At 40.3% G+C, this 26,349-nt stretch overlaps 2 protein-coding genes across 2 annotated transcripts; both read right to left on the minus strand.

The window, feature by feature from the left end:
• Window positions 1–6,010: 6,010 nt before the first annotated feature.
• msc (musculin (activated B-cell factor-1)) lies at window positions 6,011–7,096 on the minus strand (the record flags this gene model as incomplete). Its single annotated transcript, XM_079489299.1, has 2 exons — window positions 6,011–6,094; window positions 6,671–7,096. The coding sequence occupies 2 exons, from the start codon at window positions 7,094–7,096 to the stop codon at window positions 6,011–6,013; spliced, it is 510 nt and encodes a 169-aa protein (XP_079345425.1).
• A 3,463-nt stretch (window positions 7,097–10,559) lies between these two features.
• Window positions 10,560–23,307, minus strand: LOC306912845 (transient receptor potential cation channel subfamily A member 1-like; the record flags this gene model as incomplete). The annotated part of the gene is made up of 10 exons (XM_079489300.1): window positions 10,560–10,633; window positions 12,382–12,617; window positions 13,214–13,329; window positions 13,509–13,610; window positions 15,155–15,223; window positions 15,469–15,639; window positions 17,081–17,196; window positions 21,457–21,572; window positions 22,387–22,493; window positions 23,299–23,307. 10 exons carry the CDS (start codon window positions 23,305–23,307, stop codon window positions 10,560–10,562), a joined length of 1,116 nt encoding a protein of 371 aa, XP_079345426.1.
• Window positions 23,308–26,349: the final 3,042 nt, after the last annotated feature.

The raw sequence follows: 26,349 nt of genomic DNA on the forward strand, positions 1-26,349 counted from the left end.
CAGGGAGGATACTCGCTCAGAACGAGCTACTTCCGGTCGCCATTTTCCAGCCTCACTGTCACTGTGGCGACAGATAACGCGCACAACAACATTGACAGTTCTAGACTCACGACGTGAAATGAACGCAAACGCTACAACGGATTTATCGGGTTCATGATCCAATACAGCCACTCATCTAGCTTGACCTTACAAGGAAATGGCAAAAGAGCCACATTCAAATATATTAACTGTGTATTCACATCAGCATTCAATTAATTTCAGAAACAATTACAATTGAAACATGTTTCAATTGCAACCAGTTATTGGGTATCAGTTACAACAGCTTAAATCACATTACACACATGTTACGACCCACCGGTTCTAGTGGTGTAAAGGCGCAACAAAGTTAAGATGGTTTGTGCCAATAACGTAAGCTTGATTACAGAAATAGTTTGTACAATAGAGAGTATGTGCATGCTTAAAGTGAATGGCACATCGAGTGGCAAATCGAGTGGCAAAGCAACAGGCAAAGTGAGTTTAACATTGTTTAATGCAATCAGATATTACTTTTCTGTGTGGATGTATGGGCTGTCAAGGCCAGAAAGTAGTTTTTTGCCACTCAGTAGGCGTTCCTGCATAACTACCTGGTTTGATGATGATGTCACGCGCATACCCTCTATTTCAATTTGTGCAAAACAATGAATAGCAAGGTGCTACAAGTGCAAAAGGGAAACAGGGCTGAGCAGGAACCAAATCAGAGAAACTATCAAAATCACATAACACTTACCAAGACACTAGAAGCCCCCCCCCCCCCCCCCCCCCACATGGCTGGCTTGGTGGCAAAACCTATGTCTATGTATGCCTGTCATGACCATTTCTTTCTTAGTTTCTTTCCTTTTAGATCAGGAACCTATAGTATCTGTCTCTGCCAGGCCGACCGTCTGTGTACGCCTAATCTCTGGTACCTTTGGCCTGGCTCTTGGCTCTGCGTGAAACTGTACATGTAACACAAGGCCAGAGCAGAACCTGAGCCCCAATATGGCCTGTGTTAGATTTTGTCCAAACATCACACACATCGGTACACATAACTCTATAGTCATGTGATCAACACACATCTGTCATATTCCATCCTGATGGTCTAAGATTGTCTTTCAAAGTTTGCAGGAGTGGCTCATTTGGACCAAAATGCCTCAAATCATGAACCCAGACTTAGATTGCTGTGAAACTTTGCACGCACATTCACACTGGCTTATTATAGCGCCACCAGCATGCCAATTTTTGCAAACTTTTTTTTGTTTTGTTGCTCAAATCGGTACCCATTATATCTATAGTCATGTTCGATTTTCATATTTTATCCTGATTGGCTAAGATTGAGCTCTACTACCTGGCCTGGTGAAGACCTCTGCTCCAAAACTAAGAGCAAATGTTTCTACCTGTAGTTTATTTATTTGCTCAGCTGCTGCTTGTGTATACAATATCTATAGATGATTTAAGATTCTGTCCCTAATGGTACATAACTCGGACAGCGCTGAGTCGACTGAAAGTGACTTCGCAACTCTCGACACGGCTCGCTCCCGTAAGCTCGCTCGGCAGTGCCTCTCGTGGCTCAAGTCAACTTCAGTCGGTGCCTCCGTAGGTGAAACCGAGTGCACCTTTTTCAATCTGACTGGTTTATCAATCGTACTGTGACATATACGTTAGGGCATTAAGCAACTAGTCGACTAGTTTACTAGTCGACTAGTAAATCCACTAGTCGACCTTGCTGGTACTAGTCGACTAGTTGAAAAAAAAAAGTTCATATATTTTTTTTTTCCCCCGATTTTGTAGGCCTCAATATCAGGTAGATTATAGTTATAGTCACCAATGTACACAGTTTTTAAATGTACAAATATTTATTTCCAAAAAAGGTGGTTTAACAACTTGTCGACTAGGCAACTAGTCAACTAGTAAAAATGACTAGAAGTGAATGCCCTAATATACGTATATATATATCAAAAAGAGGACTCACTGCACATCCAAAATACCATGTGGGAGGTGCAAGTCTAGTTAGCAGTCTAGTTAACAGGCATATAAACTGTAAAAAAGTGATGGACCTTCCATAAGAAAGGGACTGCATTTTTTCTGACCATCTCTTTCCTCGCCACTAGATGTCAGTGATGGAACAAAAAGCAACTGATAGACACCAAATACAACTTGCCACCAACTGCTGTCATGTACTTTGTACATCATCGCTGTGGTTTGGCATTGGTTACATCATCTCTCTCTAGCAAAGCATAATTAATAAACAAATACCTTGTTAGGCTACCTTTGAAATGGGTGGTGCAAGAAATAAGAATCTTAGCTGAACTAGTGTGAGAAGCTGGCTCATTAGCTGGGCAGGACCTACAGTGGCTTGTTTCTCCCAAGAGAGCCTTTGAGAGTCCTGGGAAACTCACCAACAACCCAACAGCTGCAACTCTCCAGGAACCTGATGAAAAGTCTTCCATAAGTTCCTTCCCTCTGTTCTCCTCCGTCTACTCTATCAGTCTGTCCCACTGAACTTCCCAGACCAGGGGCTCTATCCATCTGTACGCACATCATTTTGGGGATTATTATGAATAAAACTTAAAAGTAATCACACATGAAGAGATCACTGCCATTGATTGTAACTTTCTTTGCTCATGTCATGTGTGCATAATGCACTTCCATTAACCCATTTTGGGCGGGAACCCTTTTTGGTGTTTTAAACATTGTTATAATTTAGCTATTGAAAAATAGCAGATCTACAAGCTCGCCACTCGGCTTGTAGGTCTGCTATTTTTGAAAAACCGTGAAATGTGCCTCAAATTTGGAATATTTTTTAACGTTTTTAACTCAAATCTTTGCTTCTGGAGGGTCCCTGGAACAACATATTTTCAGATAGGGGTCTCGGAGGCCAATTACAGATCATTTTTGGGGTCCTTGACATTAAATATTGAGTGATATAGGCCTAGAAACGGGTATTTCAGAAAACTGTCAGGATTTAGAAGACACCTTTTTCAGGCCTAAATGGGTTAATTCCTGAACCTTTGACCCATGCTTTGTGAAAAGCATATTGTCTCAAATGTACTGTAGGACAAACATCATTCTGTGTGGTAATGTCTGCAGGAATCCTTATACAGTTCTTGCCAGCGGATTAGATCTGTGACAACATGGCACAAATCTGATGTTTTGTGAAGAGGTTTTACTACAGTAGCTCCCTCACATTTTGAACTTGTGCCTAGTTTATGACATAAACCATGTTTCACTGTGGGCGGGAACCCCTTTTGGTGTTAGCATTATGTTATGCTTTAGCTATTGAAAAATAGCAGATCTACAAGCTCATAGCGCGCCACCGAGTGGCGTGCTACGAGCTTGTAGGTCTGCTATTTTTGAAAAATCGAAGAACGACTGACAGAAACATAGCTTTTTCAGAAAACTGTCAGGATGTAGAAGACATTTTTAGAATCTGATCTCAGGTCAAAATGGGTTAAACCAAAATGATCTACAGTAGTTTTTTCTTTTTTTGTATCATACATTCAGCTTTGTGGGTGCTGTGAAGTGAGAGGTTCGAGGACCCTGTAAATCAGATATGATTGCCTCACCATATAAAATACTCAACATAGAGAACATGATGTATATTGCATCCAATCCAATCCATCCATCACAAGGGAAGTACCTTAGTTGGCCAGTCATTTTGAAATACATTTTCAACCAAGCTACTGTAAATTAACAGAAGTCAGACGTGCGACCCATAAAAACCTTGGAACAAGTTCTCTTCATTAAAAGTTACACTCTAAATCAATATTGGAAATGTGAAAGGCTTATACTTTTGCTACAGTCAGGACATTTCTTCTGTACATTTCTATACAGTTCTATACGTTAACCCTGCATCTCATTCTCTGCATTTGATTTCACCTTTAAGGGGATGTTTAGTGATATTTTCCATTGTTAAAAAATGTTAAATAGCTCTATATCCCCCATCATAATCATTGCTATTTGTGACCAGATGTGACTGAGGGCCTGTCATCGTGCAACCTCCAGCATTTCACCAGAGGAGACAAACTGAATGTATTTATTTTTTATCCAAAATGTGTTAATAGCACAGGCAGGCTCTTACTAGAGCATGTCTGAAATAAATGAAGCTGAAATCGACATGTAAATATGACATAAATGCTTTAACATGTAGTAGTTAGGTGTAATGTTAGAGTCCACAGAAGTGAACCTTTCAAGCCTGTTTTCTCAACTCGCTGTTTTCTGCAAGACATTACTCTATAAGCCATATCTCCAAAACTGGTGGGTAAAACTGAACAAACAATATGTCAATTTGAATCTATGATTCCCTGCTTCCATAGGACGTGAAAAAACAAAAATGAATAATAATCCAATGACAGGCTCTCATTCACGGTGGGTCACATTTGTTCAGTAACAGGGCTCTCCCTGTCTCCTGTGCTCATTAGTAAACAATTACATCCAGTTAGGTGAGAACCCATAAACAATACAGTTGGAACGTTTGGAAGTGATGAAACAAAGAAATGAGCAGACACAATTATTTAGAATTGGATCAAACAAAATTGAAGCTGATAAACATGGGCTCTCTTTCCTGATTGGATGAAATTGGTGATCCACCTGAAAATGAAACTCAACTGCTGGAGATGGAGAGACCCCTGTTACTAAACAAACACTGATTACTATCAAAATATAGAGCTTTAATTGTTTAACAAATGTTTTTTTTAACAAATAAAATATCATATTTTAAGGTGACAAAATGCCCCACTTTACCTACATAAAACTCGCCCCCAAATACATCATATTATGTTGCAAACAATAAATGTGTCTTGCATATCCATATACAATGCTGTATATATTGGAAGATTAAATAAATGAAAGACAAACATATAGGGTGGCAACTAGTTCTTTGATAACAGTATACTATTGACACAAATGTATTCAGTCCATATAAAGTAATCTATACTAACAGACTCGCAGGAATCATAAAGATACAGTCATCAAAATAAATAATTGTACAAAATGTAGGCTAGAACTTTACACATATGGCCTATGGGTGATAGATTATGTCCAGGTGACATTAGATAACATTACTGCTGTGAGGTGATTATTAGGTACACTCAAAATTCACAGCTTTACATGGCCATTCAAGGGAAACGGTATTTCTAGAGCTTAAAAAATCTAATGCAGACAAACAAACAAAAATGCCTAATACCCACATCTCTCTCGATTTGAGTCATGATGATGGGACACTTAGTTTTCATCATACATTGTCAAATAATGGCACACACACAACTGGTAGTTCACAATGCCCAAAACAAAAATAATTAAACCGAAGAACCACAAATAGCCAAAGACAAGGCACTGATTCCAGTGTAAACATAGCGTCAAAGTTGCACAAATAAAAAAATCTCAATAGCTACAAGACAAACTTTAAAAACAGGTCTCTCTGCTCCTTGTAACTTGGAGTAGCCAATAGACTACACAGCAGGATGATAGGAGTTCATGTTAGACATTTAGAGGAAGAGATGGGGCCGGAGCAAGTCGGGCCGGGGCAATGTTCTGGACAGGGATTTAAAGGTCAACATCGGCAGACCTTTTGTCTGCACCAAACTTCAGAAAACAATTGTCTACAACATTGTTTCTCAAACTGTGGTCCGAGTTCCAGGGGGTCTCCAGTTAAAGTAGTTAATGTAGCAATCGCAATCATTTTAACCACTTTACTTCATCCATTTATTATACATTTGCTATTAAAAAAATCGCAGATCTAAAAGCACACAGAGCATTGCCTCGTGCTGCCCTGCGAGCTTGTACATCTGCTATTTTTGAAATGTTTTGAACAATATCGAAAATGTTTTGAAATTTTGATAAATAAACACAAATCTTCTCTTCTGGAGGTCCCTGGCAAACCGTTTTAAGATGAGGGTCTGCGGCCACATACACACAGACAGTATATCGGTTTGGGGGTTTCTTGACATATAAAAGTTTGAGAACCACATGGTCATGTGGATCCATGAGAGGAGTCCTATGCGGTTGCTCCACAAAGTCTGGCCGTTGAGGAGATGTCCTGGTTGTCCTCCGATCGCCCTGACATCACAAATGGCCACGTCTGGAATGAAAGACCGACATTGGTTTATGATTAACAGATTTCGAATTCGGAATCGGCATTACATGGAAGTATAGCCTAGTAATTAGTGAACGGTTTGTTGCAGGCCAAGTCAAATTTGAAAACAGTCACTTAATTTAACCCATTTTGACCTGAGATCAGATTCTAAAAATGTCTTCTACATCCTGACAGTTTTCTGAAAAAGCTATGTTTCTATGTCAGTCGTTCTTCGATTTTTCAAAAATAGCAGACCTACAAGCTCGTAGCGCGCCACTCGGTGGCACGCTATGAGCTTGTAGATCTGCTATTTTTAAATAGCTAAAGCATAACATAATGCTAACACCAAAATGGGTTAACAGATTTCGAGTTCGGAATCGGCATTACATGGAAGTAGCCTAGTAATTGGTGAACTGTTTGTTGCAGGCCAAGTCAAATTTAAGATAAGTGATTGTGCATTTTCCATTTTAGCGCATTAAACACCTTTTCCATGCATCACAGTCATTTGAAACACATTTTATTAACTTACCGTGGTGCAACATACAGTACATATTACATGACAAGCTAAAATGTAGTTCCTACCAGATTAACAGGGTGAACGAAGCTGTGCTCAAGTCTGTCATCCTGTAGAAGTTGCTTGAGGTGAGAGATATAGCTTGTGGCGAGTCTCAGCGTGTCCAGTTTAGATAGTTTGGTGTCTGCCGGTACCCACGGCAGGGTGGTTTTGAGTCTGGAGAAAGCTTTGCTCAGCACTCTCATCCGCGCCCTCTCCCGCGAGTTGGCCGCGTTCCTTGACGACGTCGTCTGCGTATCCTTCTGATGGGACCTGCTGGACATTTTGCGCTCTTGTTTGCTCTTCCCTTCGACGCTATCACAGAACTCCTCATCTGAATACTCGTTTGAATGGTAACAGGCAATACTCCGCCTGGTCTTCTCCAACGGGGCGGATGTCCTCCTGTGATAGATCTCAAAGTCTTCCGTGTCGCTTGCTACTGAACCAGTGGACATAACTGTTGCTGAGCAGCACCCAGGTGGCGTATCCTTTCTGGAAGTCTGTTACCACAAAAAACTGTCTTATCTTTTAGTCACAAATGATAGCCAAGGCCTCCTACATACATTACTTAAATTGATCCCCAAAGTACTGCTAGAACTACAGTAGTACAAGAACTGCAAGAATATATTCCAGTCCACTGCCTTTAAGATTTCATCCCTTGAATAATGGAATTAAGACAAATCCTTGAGGCTGACATAAGGCTGCTGCTCCCTCTAGAAGCTGAAAACTGCCCTCCTGCCGCCTAATTTAAGTGTTCTGGACTTGGCACGACCACTGCTCCCCATCCCCCCAGAACTTTTCCCCACCCACTTTTCTGCAGCCCACCGTGACCTCAGAACACGACCTCGACACACTGCCTCTGTTTGGACTTTGTTAATAACTCTGACAGGCACATAATCTGCAGCCTGATCGTGGCCACATTCAACACACGAGAGATTGTTTAGAAGAGCTAAGCCGGGGGATGTTAGTTCAAAACCAATAGGTGGACACTGACTCTACAAATGTAGTCCTTCCATGAAATTGAAATATTGGGATAATTATCAGCATGCACTGCCCCAGTAACCTGACTACAGTTGGCCTATATATGGCATACACTTCTGAAGTGTGTCTCTCTCACAGATGTGTCTTGGTAATAGAAATGTCTTGAGGACCTTATCAAAAGTGGCTAATCCTCTGCCAGTTTCACAGAGGGATAGGGTTTCTGCAGATGTAGCCGCCTTTCACACGCAGCCTGTGTGCATCAGCCCCAGCTGTTATCGTTTCCCACGACATCTGGAGGCGCTGGCATGGGCGTGGTGGGGCAGGGGGTGGTGGGGGGGGGGGGGGGGGGGGGCGCATCATCTTTATTCCCAGGGTGCCACAGTACTTCTCTTTCCATCGATCCTTTCCTTGTTTAATTTCCTCCCTCTTTTTTTTACTGACTTGAGAGCATCCCTTCCATATCTGATTTTGCTCTTATACCATGATAGGCTGTAGGGCCTCCCAAAGTGGGGTCCGGGGACCCCTAGGGGTACTTGAGGGAGTTCCAGGGTGTACCTAGCTCAATTAGAGATATAAGGAACTAAATGGACCCTTATGGGTCTGTAACTCTACAAGCTCATAGCGCGCCACCGAGTGGCGCGCTATGAGCTTGTAGATCTGCTATTTTTCAATAGCTAAAGCATAACATAATGCTAACACCAAAAGGGGTTCCCGCCCAAAATGGGTTAAATTCTTTATTAGGATTAATGATGACATGTCACTGACAGTAGCTCTCGTTCTGTAGACCTCTTTCTTCATGTTTCATTTACATGATAATTTCAACCAAAAATGCGGCAAAATGTATACCTGTTTGTGTTCATATACAGTATCATATGTTTGTGAACACACACACACACACACACACACACATTTGAAATGTTTATTAAGGAATACCTTGTACAAAGGACACAAACACTGCCAGTGCAGTTTGACAGTGGGAGAGCAGCCAGTTACAACGTGCATGGACGGCAAAGCATTGTTACATACAGTACAGCTGACATGTCGGACACAGGACAGCAGACATAAATCATGGATAAAGGACACACACACACACACACACACACACACACACACACACACACACACACACACTAGTTTTGCTATTTTTCCTAGTCTCATTATTTATGTAACTGCAAATTGAAGGTAGCTTGTGCAAAACATCATTTCAAACTCTTCTTTATAGCTGTAAACTTGTGGTGTATGTGTGATGTGACAAATGAAGGGAAGTTGAACAGGAGGCTGTCAACAGCCTCCTCCCAGGGCAGAGGGCAGGATATCATGGTGTGAGAACGGAGCAAGAAAAAAATAATGACGTTACCCAGTGAGGGAAACGGCTTCAGGTTGTTTGAAAGCTTCTTACAGTCTCTGCCACTGCAGGGTGAAGAGTGTTTGCTGAGATACAAGCATTCCTGGCACCTTTCACAGTGGAGGTTGATGCTTCTCATCCAGTCTGCTGCTGCTGCTTGTGAAGCCTGAATTATCCTTAGTTGCACGCCCGTGGCTGTGTTGCACACCAACTATAGCCGATCTACAAGCTCACAATGTGCAGCATGCATGATGTGCTGTGAGCTTGTAGATCTTCTGTTTTTGTTGTTGTGTGACACAAGATAATTTTTCAGCATTACAAATACAGTACAAATATTGCAAATACAGTTTAGGAGACACTAGGCTTCCACACCGTTCAGCAGCTGTCATGACACCTATACAGTATAGCTCTCACTTTAGATCTCTTTCCTCATGTTTCATTTACATGCTAAACTGTCAAATTTGGGGCAAAATGTATTTAATAAGTTAATAACCTGTCACTGTCACATACAGTATCTGAATCCAAACTCCAAATCGTGTGCTTAGAGTCTGTTGGAGCCAGTTGACAGTTTTATTTTTACCCATCTCTCTCTTTGCTGCTTTCTGTGAGAGGGACACACCCTGCAGTCTTCCTCAGCTCCGTATTTCTCAGATTTCCCTCCGTCATGGACCAGGAATGCTCCCTAATCCAAGGGCACATTCCCATGTGTCCCATAATCCTGTTCTTCCAAGTCCACTTTCACGAGAAAATCTGGCATCAGCTGAGCCATGGAGGGACCGCTCTGTTCCCGACACATCCTTGGAAGTGTCATCAGGCTGAGGTATTGAGCCTTCAGGCACAATGCTGTCGCATCCGTTGTCAGTGCATCTGTCAGGTCAGTGTATGGGGATGACTTGACAGTCTGAAAGGTGCGAGCTCTGGCATTGTGTTTGTTTGGCTTTATGCTTTATTTGAAAAGCTGTCATAATTTTTCATGTAAACATTAAACGGCTCTTGACACAATTCAAGCTGGTGCAATATTTGCTGTCAGAAAGAAGTGGGCTGAGAAAAACAAGTGTGTGTACAGTACATTCATTGTGTACATAATGGAAGTTGATTGATCAAGTATAAGCTGAGAGAACTGTCCAAAACATCCGTCTAATGGATGGGTTACATGCTTGTTGTATTTGCCACGGCAGTAATTACATTTGGGGCCGACGGTAATAAATATCAATTAAACCTTGACTTTGAAGGAACAACTTAGCATTTGTCTATCAGCATAGACTCTCAGGGGTCATGACCCCTATCAGTGCCCTTTCCTGGTTCACTAGTGTGCTGGAGAAACATTGGGACAGGTGCAAGCCCATGATGTCAGGGGACATTTCTTTGTTTCCCTCCCAGCATCCACCCTTTGGTTCCCATGGTCACCATGCACTGTGCCAGCTGCAGTACAACAACTAAAACATTTATCACTTTATTCCTCTCTTTATTGAGAGGAATTCCATGCGGTTTAATAGCCTCCTCTGTATCTATAGATACAAAAATATCTTTTTTTAAAATTGTACCTTAATCCATCTCGACCTTTCATTTTTAAATAATGAACCGTAGCAGTTTCATTGGACATGCATGCTCTCGGCACTGTTCTGCATGCCTGTAGCACTGCTGCCCATAGGCCCATACCTGGAAGCTGGCAAACAAAGAGAGTGACCAGCAGGGAGGCATTGGGTCCCATTTTTATAGTCTTTCGTATGACCTAGCTGGGAGATTGAACTCCGATCTCCCAATCTCAGGGCGGACACGCTAAACCACAAGGCCACTGACCTGGTATGGGTCACAGGCAAATCCTCAAAAAATAGTTAAAGAGGAGTCTTCCTATCTCCATATTTACCCCTCAACTTTACAGCATTTGATTTTTGTCTGATAGGATTGCATATTCAGCCAACACTACTTAGATTGGCACTTATCAATTCAAAAGGATATCCTGTACCACCATATAATCCAGTCCAAACCCATTACCAACACACAATGCCCATGGAGCACTATACTATACGTGCATTAAATAGCCAGGCTGACTGTGAGAAACCATAGTTTGACTACAGCGCCTGAGAGCCAGTTGTTTCAAGTTTGTCAAAGACCTCAGGGTGAGACGTTCTTGTTAGCCTGTTGTTTAATTACCTCTGGGACATAATGGCATGGTTCTCTGTACTGATCTCTGACAGATGTGGACCCTCTTCTTTTTATATAATTTGATTTAAAAGACAGTATTGTGAGCTGTTTCACATCCATGTGTATCTGCCCAAATACCTGCATCATGATTTGCTGACATACTGTAGTGATGCATGTGCTACAGAATAATGACCCTATTAAGATGACGACTTCCAGAGGCCAGTTTGAATTTACATGCTCATTCTTCCAGAGAGAGCGAGAGAGAGATGTATCTGAGGTCTTTGCAGTTGGGTTGGAGTTGTAAATTATCGTCAGCACCATTACTTAGTGTTGGAGAGTTGAAGGCTTTGCCATTTGAAATTTCCTGGAGATGAGTCATTTGTGTATTCAATCACTCCTTAATATCACTCCTTAATATTCATGTCCACCCTCTCATTAGAAACGGATACAGGTTTGCATGCTTGAGACCACAGACATAATGCAGCTACACACACACTGAGGTCATTGTATGTAGTTTTATATTGTAATAATCATTTCAGATAACTTATGCCTTCATTTTAGCTGAAGTTAAAAAAGACAAATGGCACAATTCCCCACACAACTGCACAAAGTACATGTATTCCATTTTACAGAAGATAGTGAACTGGAACAACAGAAATGGTGAGATGGGGATGTGTGCTACTGCAGTACAGAGATTCGACATGGGAGGCACAAACACAGTAGATACAGGTTAGTTAATTATACCGTAGTTACCCAACACAGTCTTAACAGTTAGTATGTCTGTCAATATGCCACAGACAAGTGTACAGTACACACAGTGCCACAGGATATACTGTGAGTATCACCTTTTTACTCAGCAGCCTGATAAATGTAAAGGTAAATACTGCACATCAACCAAACAATGGAACAGGAGCGCACAGCAGTAGTGAGGAGGAGGTGCCGACCATGGGAGAAATATAACTGTTGTAAAGAAAAGAGGTCGCACAGCTTGTAGCATTAGCAACGATGCAATAAGCCTTTTCATTTTATTTTACTGCTCATACAGTAGCTAACCTATTTTATTTTGTTCTTCTTCAGTGGGTGAAGAAGACCTATATTGTGTCGAAATTATGGTAAAATATTGTTTTTTTTAAAAGTTGCATTGTCGCTACGATCTGTGCGGTCTGTTTTCTTTTCAACAAACGCATCAACCAAACCTGACATGTTTCTGAAGCTGGATTTGTGCCAGTATCAATATATGTAATTACTTGTATTGTAATTACATGTTACATTCTCTTTCAGACTGTTTCTTGGCCTCAATAGCCTTCAACAACTTCCACTTAAATGAACTCTGTCCCCTTAATTGACTTTGCCATATTTGACTTTGTCTAAGTTCTGTCCACTTGCTACCTTTGACATCTGTGGGGCCGTCATACTCGTCTACCTCTGATGATATCTCCATCTTCTGGATGATCAGCTTAAGGAGATTGTGCTGTTTCTCGATCATGCTGGACATCTCCTTCAGTCTGGAAAAGAGGATGTAAGACTGTATGCCACTAATAATTTATGCCACTGAACATAATATTTAGCCATTTCTCAAGTCTTACCCAGGCGGTGGACTCCCTGAGTAAGGGCAAAACGGCCATATGTGAATATGGTGAATTTGGCTCAGATCCTGACTTATTCATAACCTGAGTAACCTCGGTACTCAGCCTTTTATTTTCATTCGCATTCAGCTATGTTTGTATAGTCCTGGTGTGTTGTATTGGATATATAGTGTTTACAATATGGATTATAATAATATGCTTACTTCATTTTATGTGAGCTTGGTAAGAAAACTGGCTCTTTTGTGCTTGCTTTGTATCCACTAGAGGCTGCTCACACATAAGAAAACACTGCTATTTATACGCTGTGTTTGACAATCAATCCTAACAGTACTTCTTAGACATTTATGCAGTGTGCCGTGTTTGTCAGAAAGACAGACTACTTTCTATTGCATTTACATGTTTACCCACATTTCTGATTTAAGGGAACATTAAAATGGTTATTATTACTGTATATCAAATGTGTATTTCAAAGTTACCAGTGTTCCATCTTGTCATTTAACCGCAAGTTTGTTTACCTGTATTTTTGCTTTTGGAGTTCCTTTTCCATCGGAGTGGTGGCCTGTGAACTGATCTGTATACGAGGTGCTTCATTCATGTCATCACACAAGTACGCGAATAGCCTGTAAAAGATCTGTATTCATAAGAATAAGATTAGAAGTGAAACAACTAACAATTGACTGGTTACTAAATGAGACTGATGGCCTGCAGAGTCAAATGCTTAACCATAAAGATACATCAGTAGCCTACTTTATTTTTCAGCATCAGTCCCGTTTTCTGTTGCAAAACACATAGAGTCTGTGCATACAGTACCTTAGAACACTTTCGGTTGGGGTAGACGATGACGGAGTCTTTGTCCACTCGTTTTATGAACCAATAAGGCAGTTTTTCTTCCAGGCCGGTGTGGAGCTCAATCTGAAGAGAGTGAGAGAATTTCTTATTCAAAGTTATAGGAACATTTGGAGAACAAACTTGTACAAATTACTATGTTGTAACAAGGACTGAGGATAAATATTTGGTGTCTATATCAATCAAACTATGCAAACTATGCATTTAAAATATACTAGGGCCTTACCCATTCTAATATATGAACAGGAAATTATGTATAGTGTGGGTAATGCGATATAATAGATCACATTGTTTGGGAGGGAATTATTAACGGATGATCTTGGGAAGTTGGGTTGAACTTGGGCACAAAATTAATGTTATTATATAAGATCGATATATTGTCATAGATAGATATCTGTAATTAACTGTCATTGCATCTCTGTATGTATTTATCATTTTATTTTACCGACGGCACGGGATGGTGGTCACAGTAATGTAACTTTGGGAGTGTAGCCAAATGGACCCGCTCATTCCATGTTGAAACACCGCATGGTGTGTTGGCGATAACGCACGTAACGTTGTGGCTGCTAATTCCCCCGCCCGGGCTGAATGGGACTCGAAAAACACTGTTGTATTTGTCTGGCACGGTGAACGAGGTGGTGGAGGAGAGGAGTGTTGTCACCCGCGTAGTTGAAAGTTAAATTGAGTGACGTGCGAGCAGTTTAAACTTTGCAAATAACTTTGGAGAGGAGTGTGTCACCCGCGTGTAGTTAAAAGTTTTGTCGAGTGACGTTCGAGCAGTTTAAACGTTGCAAAGAACGTTGGCATGGCTTTGTAGATTGCGGTGGTGGTAGAAAGAAGCAGGAGAGAAGTGGTAGGCTGCCTGTCTGCCACACACCCCCCAGAAATGTTCCCCGTGTGGCTCTGCTGCGAGATGCTGTCTAATTCCAAAAGTGGAGGTGTCAGGCAAGGGGAGTGTTGCACCGAACACGGTGACCCATACATTAATCTGTGTCCCTCCCAACATGCATTTCACTTGACGCGTGATCTGCTGGAAGATGGCGGGTGTAGGTGTTGTTTTTAGACTAAAATTAAAATAGTGGAAGCAAATGGTTGGTGCTTGCAAGCAGTGCTCATTGAGGCTGGAGGACAAGGCTGTGCAGCGCTAGGTTCCTTGAGGCTGTCCATGTGCTGTGGCGTCAGGGGCGATGTGAGTTGCAGGGCCCCAAAGCGAGCAGCAGTCTTGCTCTGTGCTATAGAAGTTTTTAGACACTTTTCGACACTTTTTTGTGACAGATTTTCATAGATTTAGAATAGATATCACCATCTGCATTGTTTAGAGGCCCCTCAATGTGTGATTTAGCCTCTCTCTCTCTCTCTCTTTCTCTCTCTCTCTCTGAGCTAATATTTCAAAACTATAATAACTCTGCTCTGCATGCCATTGGTTCAAACCACTTTGGTATGGGTGGGTGCAAGGAGCAACAAGGCTGCTAGAGCCCGCTAGCAGTGCTTTCAGAGTCTTGTTTGATGAGAAATTGGGCATTCTACGGACACAACATTGGGCAAGTGGTCCATATGATCTTTTTTTTTTTTAATCAAATCAAATTTCAGACACATATGCACATACCCACCTGCATTGCAATTCTTTTCAGGGATGCATTTCTTTGTACTTCAGCAATGTCTCCAACCACCAAACCAATCTGCAACATATTGCCAAAGTAACAATAAAAGCATACATTTTCACTGTGTTCACTGTTCAGCAAGTATCATAAAGTACCATTGACACCCCTCTTTCTGTAAAAGTGTAGGCGGCATCAACAATGAATCAGTTGATGGAGACAAAGCACTGAAATAACGTTCTTTCCTAATATGCCTTATTGAAATAATAATTAAATATGCATTTAGAAAACCATATGGTAGAACTATAGAATGAAAACATGCTTACCATTAGGTTCATCAGCAATATTGGTATGATAAAAATGAAGTTCACAAGAAGCAGATATGTCAATGGAGCAAATGCAAGCTCAACATCTAGGAAGTTGCTTTGGTAGTTCAGTTCCCCGACCATCATCACAAAGGTTTGCATCACTGAGAGAGGCAAAGTCGAAAATTCTTTCTGCCATGATAAAATAATAATAGTTAATTAAAAGATAATTTCTTAATAAAGCAATTTATTACATTCATACATTTAAAGAATGCAGTTGTCCTTCATGTGACCACCGCGCTCTGACTTTAGGTGCGTTACCCGAAGAATGCAGTTGTCAAAATCCAAAGAGCCATAACAATAATATACACACTGAGAATTCTTGGAATACTTTCCAAATAGTTGTGATCCCCTTGCACTTGTAATTGATTAATCAAATACCTAAAAACAGACTTGTCTGATATTATTCAAGTGTTTGTGTCTGGTCATGAAGCCTCTTGGTATTACTCCAAGGTCATTTCTCATGCAACAGCGATCACATGTACACTAAAATGTGTGTGCTTCTGAGTGAAAGGGAACTGAGACAAGATTTGTCACAATAAAACATAAGTCATGTCAAGGTATAGTAATTGAGAATCAGGCTAATTTTAAATTCTCAACTGTTTCTAATAGACAGTATTAGACACCTGGAAGAGGGACCAGAGCATCAAAGTTAGCACAAGCAGACTGAAGAAAGAATTTCTCTCACAGGCTGAAAAACTGCTATTAAACAAGCCTAAATGAACAATGAACATGTCCGTGGTATTACGGCCTTGTATGCTGATCTGAGTTCTTTTTTTTCTTTTCTTTTTTTTTAATGTTTTTTTTTGTGGCTTTCGCCTTTATTTTATATATTTTATGGAGGGACAGACAGTAGACTGACAGGAAATGGGGAGAGAGATGGGGGGGAAGACATGCAGTAAAGGCCGTCGGGATCGGGAGTCGAACCCGCGGCACACTGCCAGACTGGATTACCAGCCAAGGTGCCTGGACCGCTGAGCCATGGCCCAGGCGATCTAAGTTCTTTTAAACTTTTTTAAACCTTTTAGATAAGTTTAGTATTGTTATTTATTTACATGCATTTCACAATGCATGTACTTATCTCCCACCCTATCTTGCCTAACTTTTCTGCCCATTTCATTCTGATTTCCCCTTTTTCTATTCTGCCCTGTCTTGTCTTGCCCAGACCCAAACTGTCCATTACTTTCATTCTGTCCGTTTCCGTCTTACCCTTCCCTGTCCACCACCAATTTTTACCCTGTGTTGTTCTGCCCTAAGCCTGTCCAGTACTCTTGTTTTGCTAGTTTCTGTCCTGTCCTGCCCTGTTAGTCCAGTGTTCTGTCCTGTGCCCCAGTTTACCCCCTTGCCCGGCCTTTCCTTCTCCAGTCCCTGGACTGTCCTTGAACCTTGACCCAGCTGTGGCGAGACAACTAACGAGAAGCTCACTTGTGGTCTGGACTATACGTGAACAAGGCAAACTGTACTAAAGAGAAAGGTCATGTGGATGTCTCAGACGTTTCATACCCAGCCAGAACAAAAGCTAACTATCGCTGTTGGTATACGAACAGAATCTGCTTGGATTTTCATCTCTTACCTCTTTGAGCATCAGTGCATAGAAAAGCAAACCATAGGCTAACATCAGAATCCCAAACAGTAGTAAAATGTGGAACATTGTCTTCATGATCTCAAAGAGCATCACTACGTAAATCCCTGAATGTTCAAACCTGTGGAAACAGTAGAGGATACCTGTTAGTAGCCTAGCAATCCTGACAAATGAATCATGTCAGTTCATGGACCTGTTTCATGCATGGAAGTAAGAAACATAAAACTTGATTGTGTGCATTTAGGTGTTGCTGTACAGAAATTAAACGTACCCAGAATTTATACAAAAGAGTATACTGATAAGTTACTGTAATTTGATGGACTTTACCTCCGGAAATAAAAGACAAAGGTACCCCAGGATTGGAGAACTGCCACTGCCCCGAATTGCCAGTGAATGGAACCTTCAACATTTAAGAAGAGTGGAATGATGAAGCAAAGCGATCCGATAGCTGCCATCCAGTGAATCGGCCAAGGATCCTTGAAGTAATTCCAACGCTTTTACATGGAGGGTTTTTACAGAAAAAGAAAAGAAGACACAATTAGGCTCCTGGACTTCAGCACTATTAGACTGCATTTCTAATGAATAGTACTCAATATGCCACGTCTCTAACACAATTTCTTTGCCTTTAGTATCAGACTATCAGGTACCAGGTAATAGGATGTCATTTTTCTCTCGAATTTCCAGCAGGGCCAAGCAAGGCATGTGTTGTGTTGTGTTGTGTTAAAGAAAACCCCAATAAAAAAAGAAATTCTCACTGGCAACACACGGACGCATCCACTCCATCTGTGGAAGCCCGTGAGTTGTGTTGTTATGGACACCCATTATTGTTTTATATTTAAGGTACCAAGCCCAAAGGGACTTCTTGGTCCCTTATTGTATTTGTTTGCTTTTTTCTTCCTCCTCTTCTCCTTCCGCCAAAAATAGCAGTTCTGGCTTAACCGTGCAGTCGGGTTTTTACAAAACTTGGCAATATGGTAGAGGCCTACGCCAAACACAGAGACACTCAGATTTTGAGATACCCCTACCTAGTCTTTGCTATGACCTAGCTGGGAGATTGAACTCCGATCTCCCAATCTCAGGGCAGACACGCTAACCACAAGGACACTGACCTAGAAGTATGGGTCACAGGCAAATCCTCACAAATAATTAAAGAGGAGTCTTCCTATCTCCTACTCCTCAACTTTACAGCATTTGATTTTTATCTGATAGGATTGCATATTCACCCAACACTACTTACTGTAGATTGGCACTCAATTCAAAAGGATATCCTCTACCACCATATAACCCAGTCCAAACCCATTACCAACACACAATGCCCATGGAGCACTATATGTGCGTTAAATAATCAAGTCTGACTGAGATTGATGTGTGAGAAACCTGAGAATAGTTGTTAAGAGTTTGTCAAAGACCTCAGGGTGAGACTTTCCTATTAGCCTGTTGTTAACTTTACCTCTGGGACATAATGGCATGGTTCTCTGTACAGATCTCTGACAGATGTGGACCCTCATTTTTATATCATTTGACTCAAAAGACAGTATTGTGAGCTGTTTTACATCAGTGTGTCTCAGGTAATACAGAATGTCTGCATCATTGCTGACATAGTAATGCATGTGCTACAGAATAATGACCTTTATCGATATTCAGATGAAGACTTCCAGGGGCCAGTTTGAATTTACATGCTCATTCTTCCAGAGAGAGAGAGAGATGTGATGTATTCCCATGCTTTTCTTTACAGTTGGGTTGGAGTTGAAATGTCCTGGAGATGAGTCATCTGTGTATTATCCTCCTTAATATTCATGTCCACCCTCTCATTAAAAACCGATACATGTTTGCATGCTTGACCACAGACATAATGCAGGTACACAAACACTGAGGTCATTGTACAACACAGTGTGTAGTTTTATATTGTAATAATCATTTCAGATAACTATGCCTTTATTTTAGCTGAAGTTAAAAGACAAATGGCACAATTCCCCACACAACTGCACAAAGTACATGCATTCCATTTTCAGAAGATTGTGACTTGGGGATATGTGTGCTACTGCAGTACAGAGATTCGACATGGAGGCACAAATAGATACAGGTATCACAAGACAATGAATAAAGCAATGAATTATACCGTAGTTACCCAACACAGTCTTAATAGTTAGTATGCCAATATGCCACAGACAAGCGTATAGAACAGGGGTTCTCAACGTTTTTGGCCGGGGACCCCCGGAAATGCTTTGGCTATGTCTCGCGACCCCCGCCCTGCCCCCTCCCGACCCCCAATATAAAATAATTTTGATTATTAGTGATTTTAGTGATTTAGTTAATCTGTGATTAGCGCTCCTCTACTGTTCTATATGTACCATTTTCTGTCCTCTTTTTTACGTGGTTGCCTAAGTGGGGTTTCATATTATGTGTATTTAGTGATTAGTGATTTTTAGTGATTTAGTGATTTGTAGTGATTTGTAGTTATTTTAGTGATTTTTAGTGATTTAGTGATTTTTAGTGATTTAGTGATTTTAGTGATTTAGTGATTTAGTTAATCTGTGATTAGCGCTCTACTGTTCTTTATGTACCATTTTCTGTCCTCTCTTTTTTACGTGGTTTCATATTATGTGTATTTAGTGATTCGTGATTTAGTGATTAGTGATTTTTTTGTGATTTTACTGATTTAGTGATTTTTAGTGATTTTTAGTGATTAGTGATTTTAGTGATTTAGTTAATCTGTGATTAGCGCTCCTCTACTGTTCTATATGTACCATTTTCTGTCCTCTCTTTTTACGTGGTTGCCTAAGTGGGGTTTCATATTAAGTGTATTTAGTGATTAGTGATTTAGTGATTTTAGTGATTAGTGATTTTAGTGATTTAGTTAATCTGTGATTAGCGCTCCTCTACTGTTCTATATGTACCATTTTCTGTCCTCTCTTTTTTACGTGGTTGCCTAAGTGGGGTTTCATATTATGTGTATTTAGTGATTAGTGATTTAGTGATTTAGTGATTTCTTAGTGATTTTTGTGATTAGTGATTTTAGTGATTTGGTTAATCTGTGATTAGCGCTCCTCTACTGTTCTATATGTACCATTTTCTGTCCTCTCTTTTTTACGTGGTTGCCTAAGTGGGGTTGCATATTATGTGTATTTAGTGATTAGTGATTTTAGTGATTTAGTGATTTTTAGTGATTTAGTGATTTTTAGTGATTTTAGTGATTTTAGTGATTAGTGATTTAGTTAATCTGTGATTAGCGCTCCTCTACTGTTCTATAGGTACCATTTTCTGTCCTCTCTTTTTTACGTGGTTGCCTAAGTGGGGTTTCATATTATGTGTATTTAGTGATTTAGTGATTTTAGTGATTTAGTGATTTTTTTGTGATTTAGTGATTTTTTGGTGATTTTTGTGATTTAGTGATTTTTTTTGGTGATTTTAGTGATTAGTGATTTAGTTAATCTGTGATTAGCGCTCCTCTACTGTTCTATTTGTACCATTTTCTGTCCTCTCTTTTTTACGTGGTTGTCTAAGTGGGGTTTCATATTATGTGTATTTAGTGATTAGTGATTTTTTGTGATTTAGTGATTTTAGTGATTTTAGTGATTTTTTAAAAAAATAATAATTTGGGGACCCCCAAAAATAATTTGGCGACCCCCCGAGGGGTCGCGACCCATGGGTTGAGAACCCCTGGTATAGAACACAGTGCCACAGGATATACTGTGAGTATCATCTTTGTACTCAGCACCCTAAAGGTAAATACCAAACAATGGAACAGGAGCACACAGCAGTAGTGAGGAGGAGGTGCTGACCATGGGAGAAAATAGAAATATAACTGTTGTAAAGAAATGAGGTCGCACATATCATAGCCACGATCCAATAACCCTTTTTATTTTATTTTACCGCACAACTCGTAGCTAACCTTTTTTCTTTTCTTTTTAACCAACGTTTCGACACAATATAGGTCTTCTTGACTTCAGGGTGTGAAGAAGACCTATATTGTGTCAAAATGTTGGTAAAATACTTGCATTGTCGATCGCTATGATCTGTGTGATCTCTTTTCTTTGCAACAAACGCATCAACCAAACCTGACATGTTTCAAAAGCTGGACTGTCCTCATGCAGCTACATTCATATAGTGGAAAATACAGTACAGTAAACATTGTAAATGAATGTGTTCCACTGGCAGCTATATTTTTCATTGCATTGTTTTAGTAAGTAATATCAATGCATGTGCCATCAATATAAGTAATTCATTGTATTGTAATTACATGTTACATTCTCTTTCAGACTGTTTCTTGGCCTCAATAGCCTTCAACAACTTCCACTTAAATGAACTCGGTCCCCTTAATTGACTTTGCCATATTTGACTTTGTCTAAGTTCTGTCCACTTGCTACCTTTGACATCTGTGGGGCCGTCATACTCGTCTACCTCTGATGATATCTCCATCTTCTGGATGATCAGCTTAAGGAGATTGTGCTGTTTCTCGATCACGCTGGACATCTCCTTCAGTCTGGACAAGAGTATGTAAGACAGAATGTATGTCACTGAACATAATATTCAGCCATTTCTCAAGTCTTACCCATGCGGTGGGTGGACTCTCTGAGTAAGGGCAAAACGGCCATATGTGAATATGGTGAATTTTGCTCAGATCCTGACTTATTCATATCCTCCTGAGTAGTATTTTTATCCCCTTCCTTTTTTTGTATAGTCCTGGTGTGTTGTACTGGATAAATAGTGATTAAAGTAATATGCTTATTTCATTTTATGTGAGCCTGCTAAGAAAGCTCTTTGTTGTGCTTGCTTTGTATCCACTATACTAGAGGCTGCTGTGTTTGTCCGTCCTACCAGTACTTCTTAGACAATTATGCAGTGTGCCGTTTTTGTCAGAAAGACAGACTACTTTGTATTGTATTGTTTACACACATTTCTGATTTAAGGGAACATTAAAATGGTTATTATTACTGTATATCAAATGTGTATTTCAAAGTTACCAGTGTTCCATCTTGTCATTTAACCGCAAGTTTGTTTACCTGTATTTTTGCTTTTGGAGTTCCTTTTCCATTGGAGTGGTGGCCTGTGAACTGATCTGTATACGAGGTGCTTCATTCATGTCATCAAACAAGTACGCGAATAGCCTGTAATAGATCTGTATTCATAAGAATAAGATTAGAAGTGAAACAACTAACAATTATCTGGTTACTAAATGAGACTGATGGCCTGCAGAGTCAAATGCTGAACCCAAATGAGTATTAAAGATACATCATACTTTATTTTTCAGCATCAGTACAGTTTTCTGTTGCAAAACACATAGAGTCTGTGCATACAGTACCTTAGAACACTTGCGGTTGGGGTAGACGATGACGGAGTCTTTGTCCACTCGTTTTATGAACCAATAAGGCAGTTTTTCTTCCAGGCCGGTGTGGAGCTCAATCTGAAGAGAGCGAGAGAATTTCTTATTCAAAGTTACAGGAACATTTTGAGAACAAAAAATGAACAATCAAACTATGCAATTAAAATATATATCACCATCTGCATTGTTGTGAGGCCCCTCAGTGTGTGATTTAGCCTCTCTCTCTCTCTCTCTCTCTCTGTCTGTGTCTTTCTCTCTCTCTCTCTCTCTCTCTCTCTCTCTCTCTCTCTCTCTCTCTCTCTCTCTCTCTCTCTCTCTGAGATAATGAATATTTCAAAACTATAACAAGTAAGACGCGCGAACGCAGCTCGTAAATTGCAATAACAACAATTAGAATAAATTACGTACCTTTTTAAGGTTTTTTTTAAGTTCTATTTTTTTTTGTTTAAGATTTTTTTTAAGATTTTTTTTTAAGTTAAGTTTTTAACTTTTTTTTTGTTTTTTTTAAAGTTTTTTCTTTTTAACTTTTTTTTTAAGTTAAGTTTTTTTTAAGTTAAGTTGTGTGTGTGTGTGTGTGTGTGTGTGTGTGCGTGCATGTGTGTGTGTGTGTTTTTGTGTGCGATACAGCTGCGCCCTCTGGTGGTGGGCGGGTGGTGTTACAGCGTGACACACACAGACACACAGACATGATCTGCTGGGTCTCATAGTAAATGCTCACTGCATTCGCAATAACTGGGTGCAAGGAGCAACATGGCCATGTTTTTATTTTATTTTAAATAAGACATAATTTCAGACAGTTAATTTGCCACATACCCACCTGCATGGCAATTACTTGCACTGCTGCATTTCTTTGTACTTCAGCAATGTCTCCAACCGCCAAACCAACCTGCAACATATTGCCCAAGTGACAATAAAACCATACATTTTCACTGTTCACTGTTCAGCAAGTATCATAAAGTACCATTGACACCCCTCTTTCTGTAAAAGTGTAGGCATCAACAAGGAATCAGTTGATGGAGACAAAGCACTGAAATAACGTTCTTTCCTAATATGCTGTATTGAAATAACATAATTAAATATGCATTTAGAAAACCATATGGTAGAACTATAGAATGAAGACATGCTTACCATTAGGTTCATCACCAATATTGGCATGATAAAAATGAAGTGCACAAGCATCAGATATGTCAACGGAGCAAATGCAAGATCATTGGTGAAATAATCATCTAGGAAGTTGCTTTGGTAGTTCAGTTCCCCGACCATCATCACATAGGTTTGCATCACTGAGAGAGGCAAAGTCGAAAATTCCCTCTGCCATGATAAAAATAATAATTCTAATTCATAAATCATTTCTTAACAAAGCAATGTATTACAGTCATACATTTAAACAATGCAGTTATCAAAATCCAAACGGCCATAACAATAATATACACACTGAGAATTATTGGAATAATTGCCAAATATTGTAATTGATTAATCAATATTATACGTTGTACGTTCTTAAGATGTGAGGTTGTCTGATATTATTCAAGTGTTTGTGTCTGGTCATAAAGCCTCTTGGTATTACTCCAAGGTAATTTCTCATGCAACAGCGATCACCTGTACACTAAATTGTATGTGCCTCTGAGTGAAAGGGAACTGAGACAAGATTTGTTACAATAAAAAATAAATCATGTCAAGGTAATTGAGAATCAGTCTAATTTAAAATTCTCAACTGTTTCTAATGGACACCTGTTATACTGAAATGATAGGATTGAAGGACACAGCAGACTGCCAAGACGCCAATATACTGACCATACTGTTGCCCCCTCATGGAAGAGGTACCAGAGCATCAAAGCCAGCACAAGCAGACTGAAGAACAATTTTCTCCCCCAGGCTGTTAGACTGCTAAACAAGCCTAAATGAACAATGAACTTTTCTGTGGCATGTATTACGGCCTTGTATGCTGATCTGAGCCTTTTAGATAAGTTTTGTATTGTTTGTACTTTTATCTGGGACAAAATATTGAATCTTGAAAAATGTAATCTGTTTTTCCTGCCATGCAGTTAGCTGGCTCCCTTCCTATCTCGTCTAACTTTCCTGCCTGTTTCATGTCCACTATTCCCAGACGAGCCCGTTCGGATTTCCCCAGTCATTTTTCTATCCTGCCCTGTCTTGCCCAGACCTAAACTGTCCATTACTTTCGTTCTGTCCGTTTCCGTCTTACCCTTCCCTGCCGGCCAGTTCATTGTTTTTAACCTGACTTGTTCTGTCCTGTCCTGTCCTGTCAATCCAGTGTTCTGTCCTGTGCACTGGTTTACCCCTTGCCCAGCCATTCCTTCTCCAGTCCCTGGACTGTCCTTGAACCAGCTGTGGCGAGACAACTAACCAGAAGCTCACTTATGGTCTGAACTATACGTGAACCATAGGCATACTGTACTACTGTACACACAAAGGTCATGTCTCAGACGATTCACGCCCAGCCAGAACAAAAGCTAACTATCGCTGTTGGTATACGAACAGAGTCTGCTTCTCTTACCTCTTTGAGCATCAGTGCATAGAAAATCAAACCATAGGCCAACATCAGAAGCCCAAACAGTAGTAAGATTTTCCGCGCTGTCTTCATGATCCCAGCGAGCATCACTATGTAAATCCCTGAATGTTCAAACCTGTGGAAACACAGGAGGATACCTGTTAGTAGCCTAGCAATCCTGACAAATGAATCATGTACTGACATGATTCATGTGTGGTTCATGGACCCGTTTCATGCATGGAAGTAAAGAAACATAAAACTTGATTGTGTGCATTTAGGCGTTGCTGTACAGAAATTAAACATACCTAGAATTTATACAAAAGAGTACTGTATACTGATAAGTTACTGTAATTTGATGGACTTTACCTCCGGAAATAAAAGAGAAAGGCAATCCAGGAGTAGAAAACTGACACAGCCCCGACTTGCCAGTGAATGGAACCTTCAACATTTAAGAAGAGTGGAATGATGAAGCAAAGCGATCCGATAGCTGCACCCCAGACCGTCGGGTTGTAAGGATCCTTGAAGTAATTCCAACGCTTTTACATGGAGGGTTTTTACAGAAAAAGAAATGAAAATAGACACAATTAGGGTCCTGACTTCAGCACTATTTATTAGACTATTGCTGCCTTTCTAGTGAATAGTGCTCAAGATACACAATTTCTTTGCCTTTAGTATCAGGTACCATGCAGGTAATAGGATGTACTTTTCCCCTCGAAGTTCCAGCAGGGCCAAGCAAGTCAATGGCAAATGGTGATTTCTCTTTGTAAGAATTTTTTCACTGGCAACGTATCCACTCCATCCGTGGACGCCTGTGAGTTGAGTTGTTATGAACCACCATTATTGTTTTATATTTAAGGTCCCAAGCCCGAAGGGACTTCTTGGTCCCTTATTGTATTTGTCTGTTTTTTTCTTCCTCTTCTTCTCCTTCCGCCAAAAATAGCAGTTCTGGCTTAACCGTGCAGTCGGTTTTCGCGAAACTTGGCAATATAGAGGGCTACTGTATGCCAAAACGGTGTAGTCTAGCTTCAGAGGCAATCATATTTTGAGATACCCCATACCTGAGTTAGAATTAAACACAACCATGTTTTTTCTTATCTTTAGGGTCTCCCATTAATGAAATGGATTTTTGTGAAATTTTATTTTGGGGACAAATTCAGCTCTTTTGGCTATTTTTTCCAATCACTGAAAAAAGGACAGCCGAATAGGGCAAAAGGGACAAAAAAAGCCTATAACTTGAGAATGCCCACTCTTATCTTCATAACCTTAGCTGAGGTATGACCCAGGTGTCTACCCTACTTCACTAAAGAGTCAGAATGTAATTTACCTAAATATTGTCCTTTAAACATGGCACTTATCAATTCAAAAGGATATCCTGTATCACCATATAATCCAGTTACCCATTACCAACACATAATCCCCATGGAG

Source organism: Electrona antarctica, assembly GCF_951216825.1.
Source record: "Electrona antarctica genome assembly, chromosome: 20".
In the NCBI taxonomy this organism is placed as follows: Eukaryota; Metazoa; Chordata; class Actinopteri; order Myctophiformes; family Myctophidae; genus Electrona; species Electrona antarctica.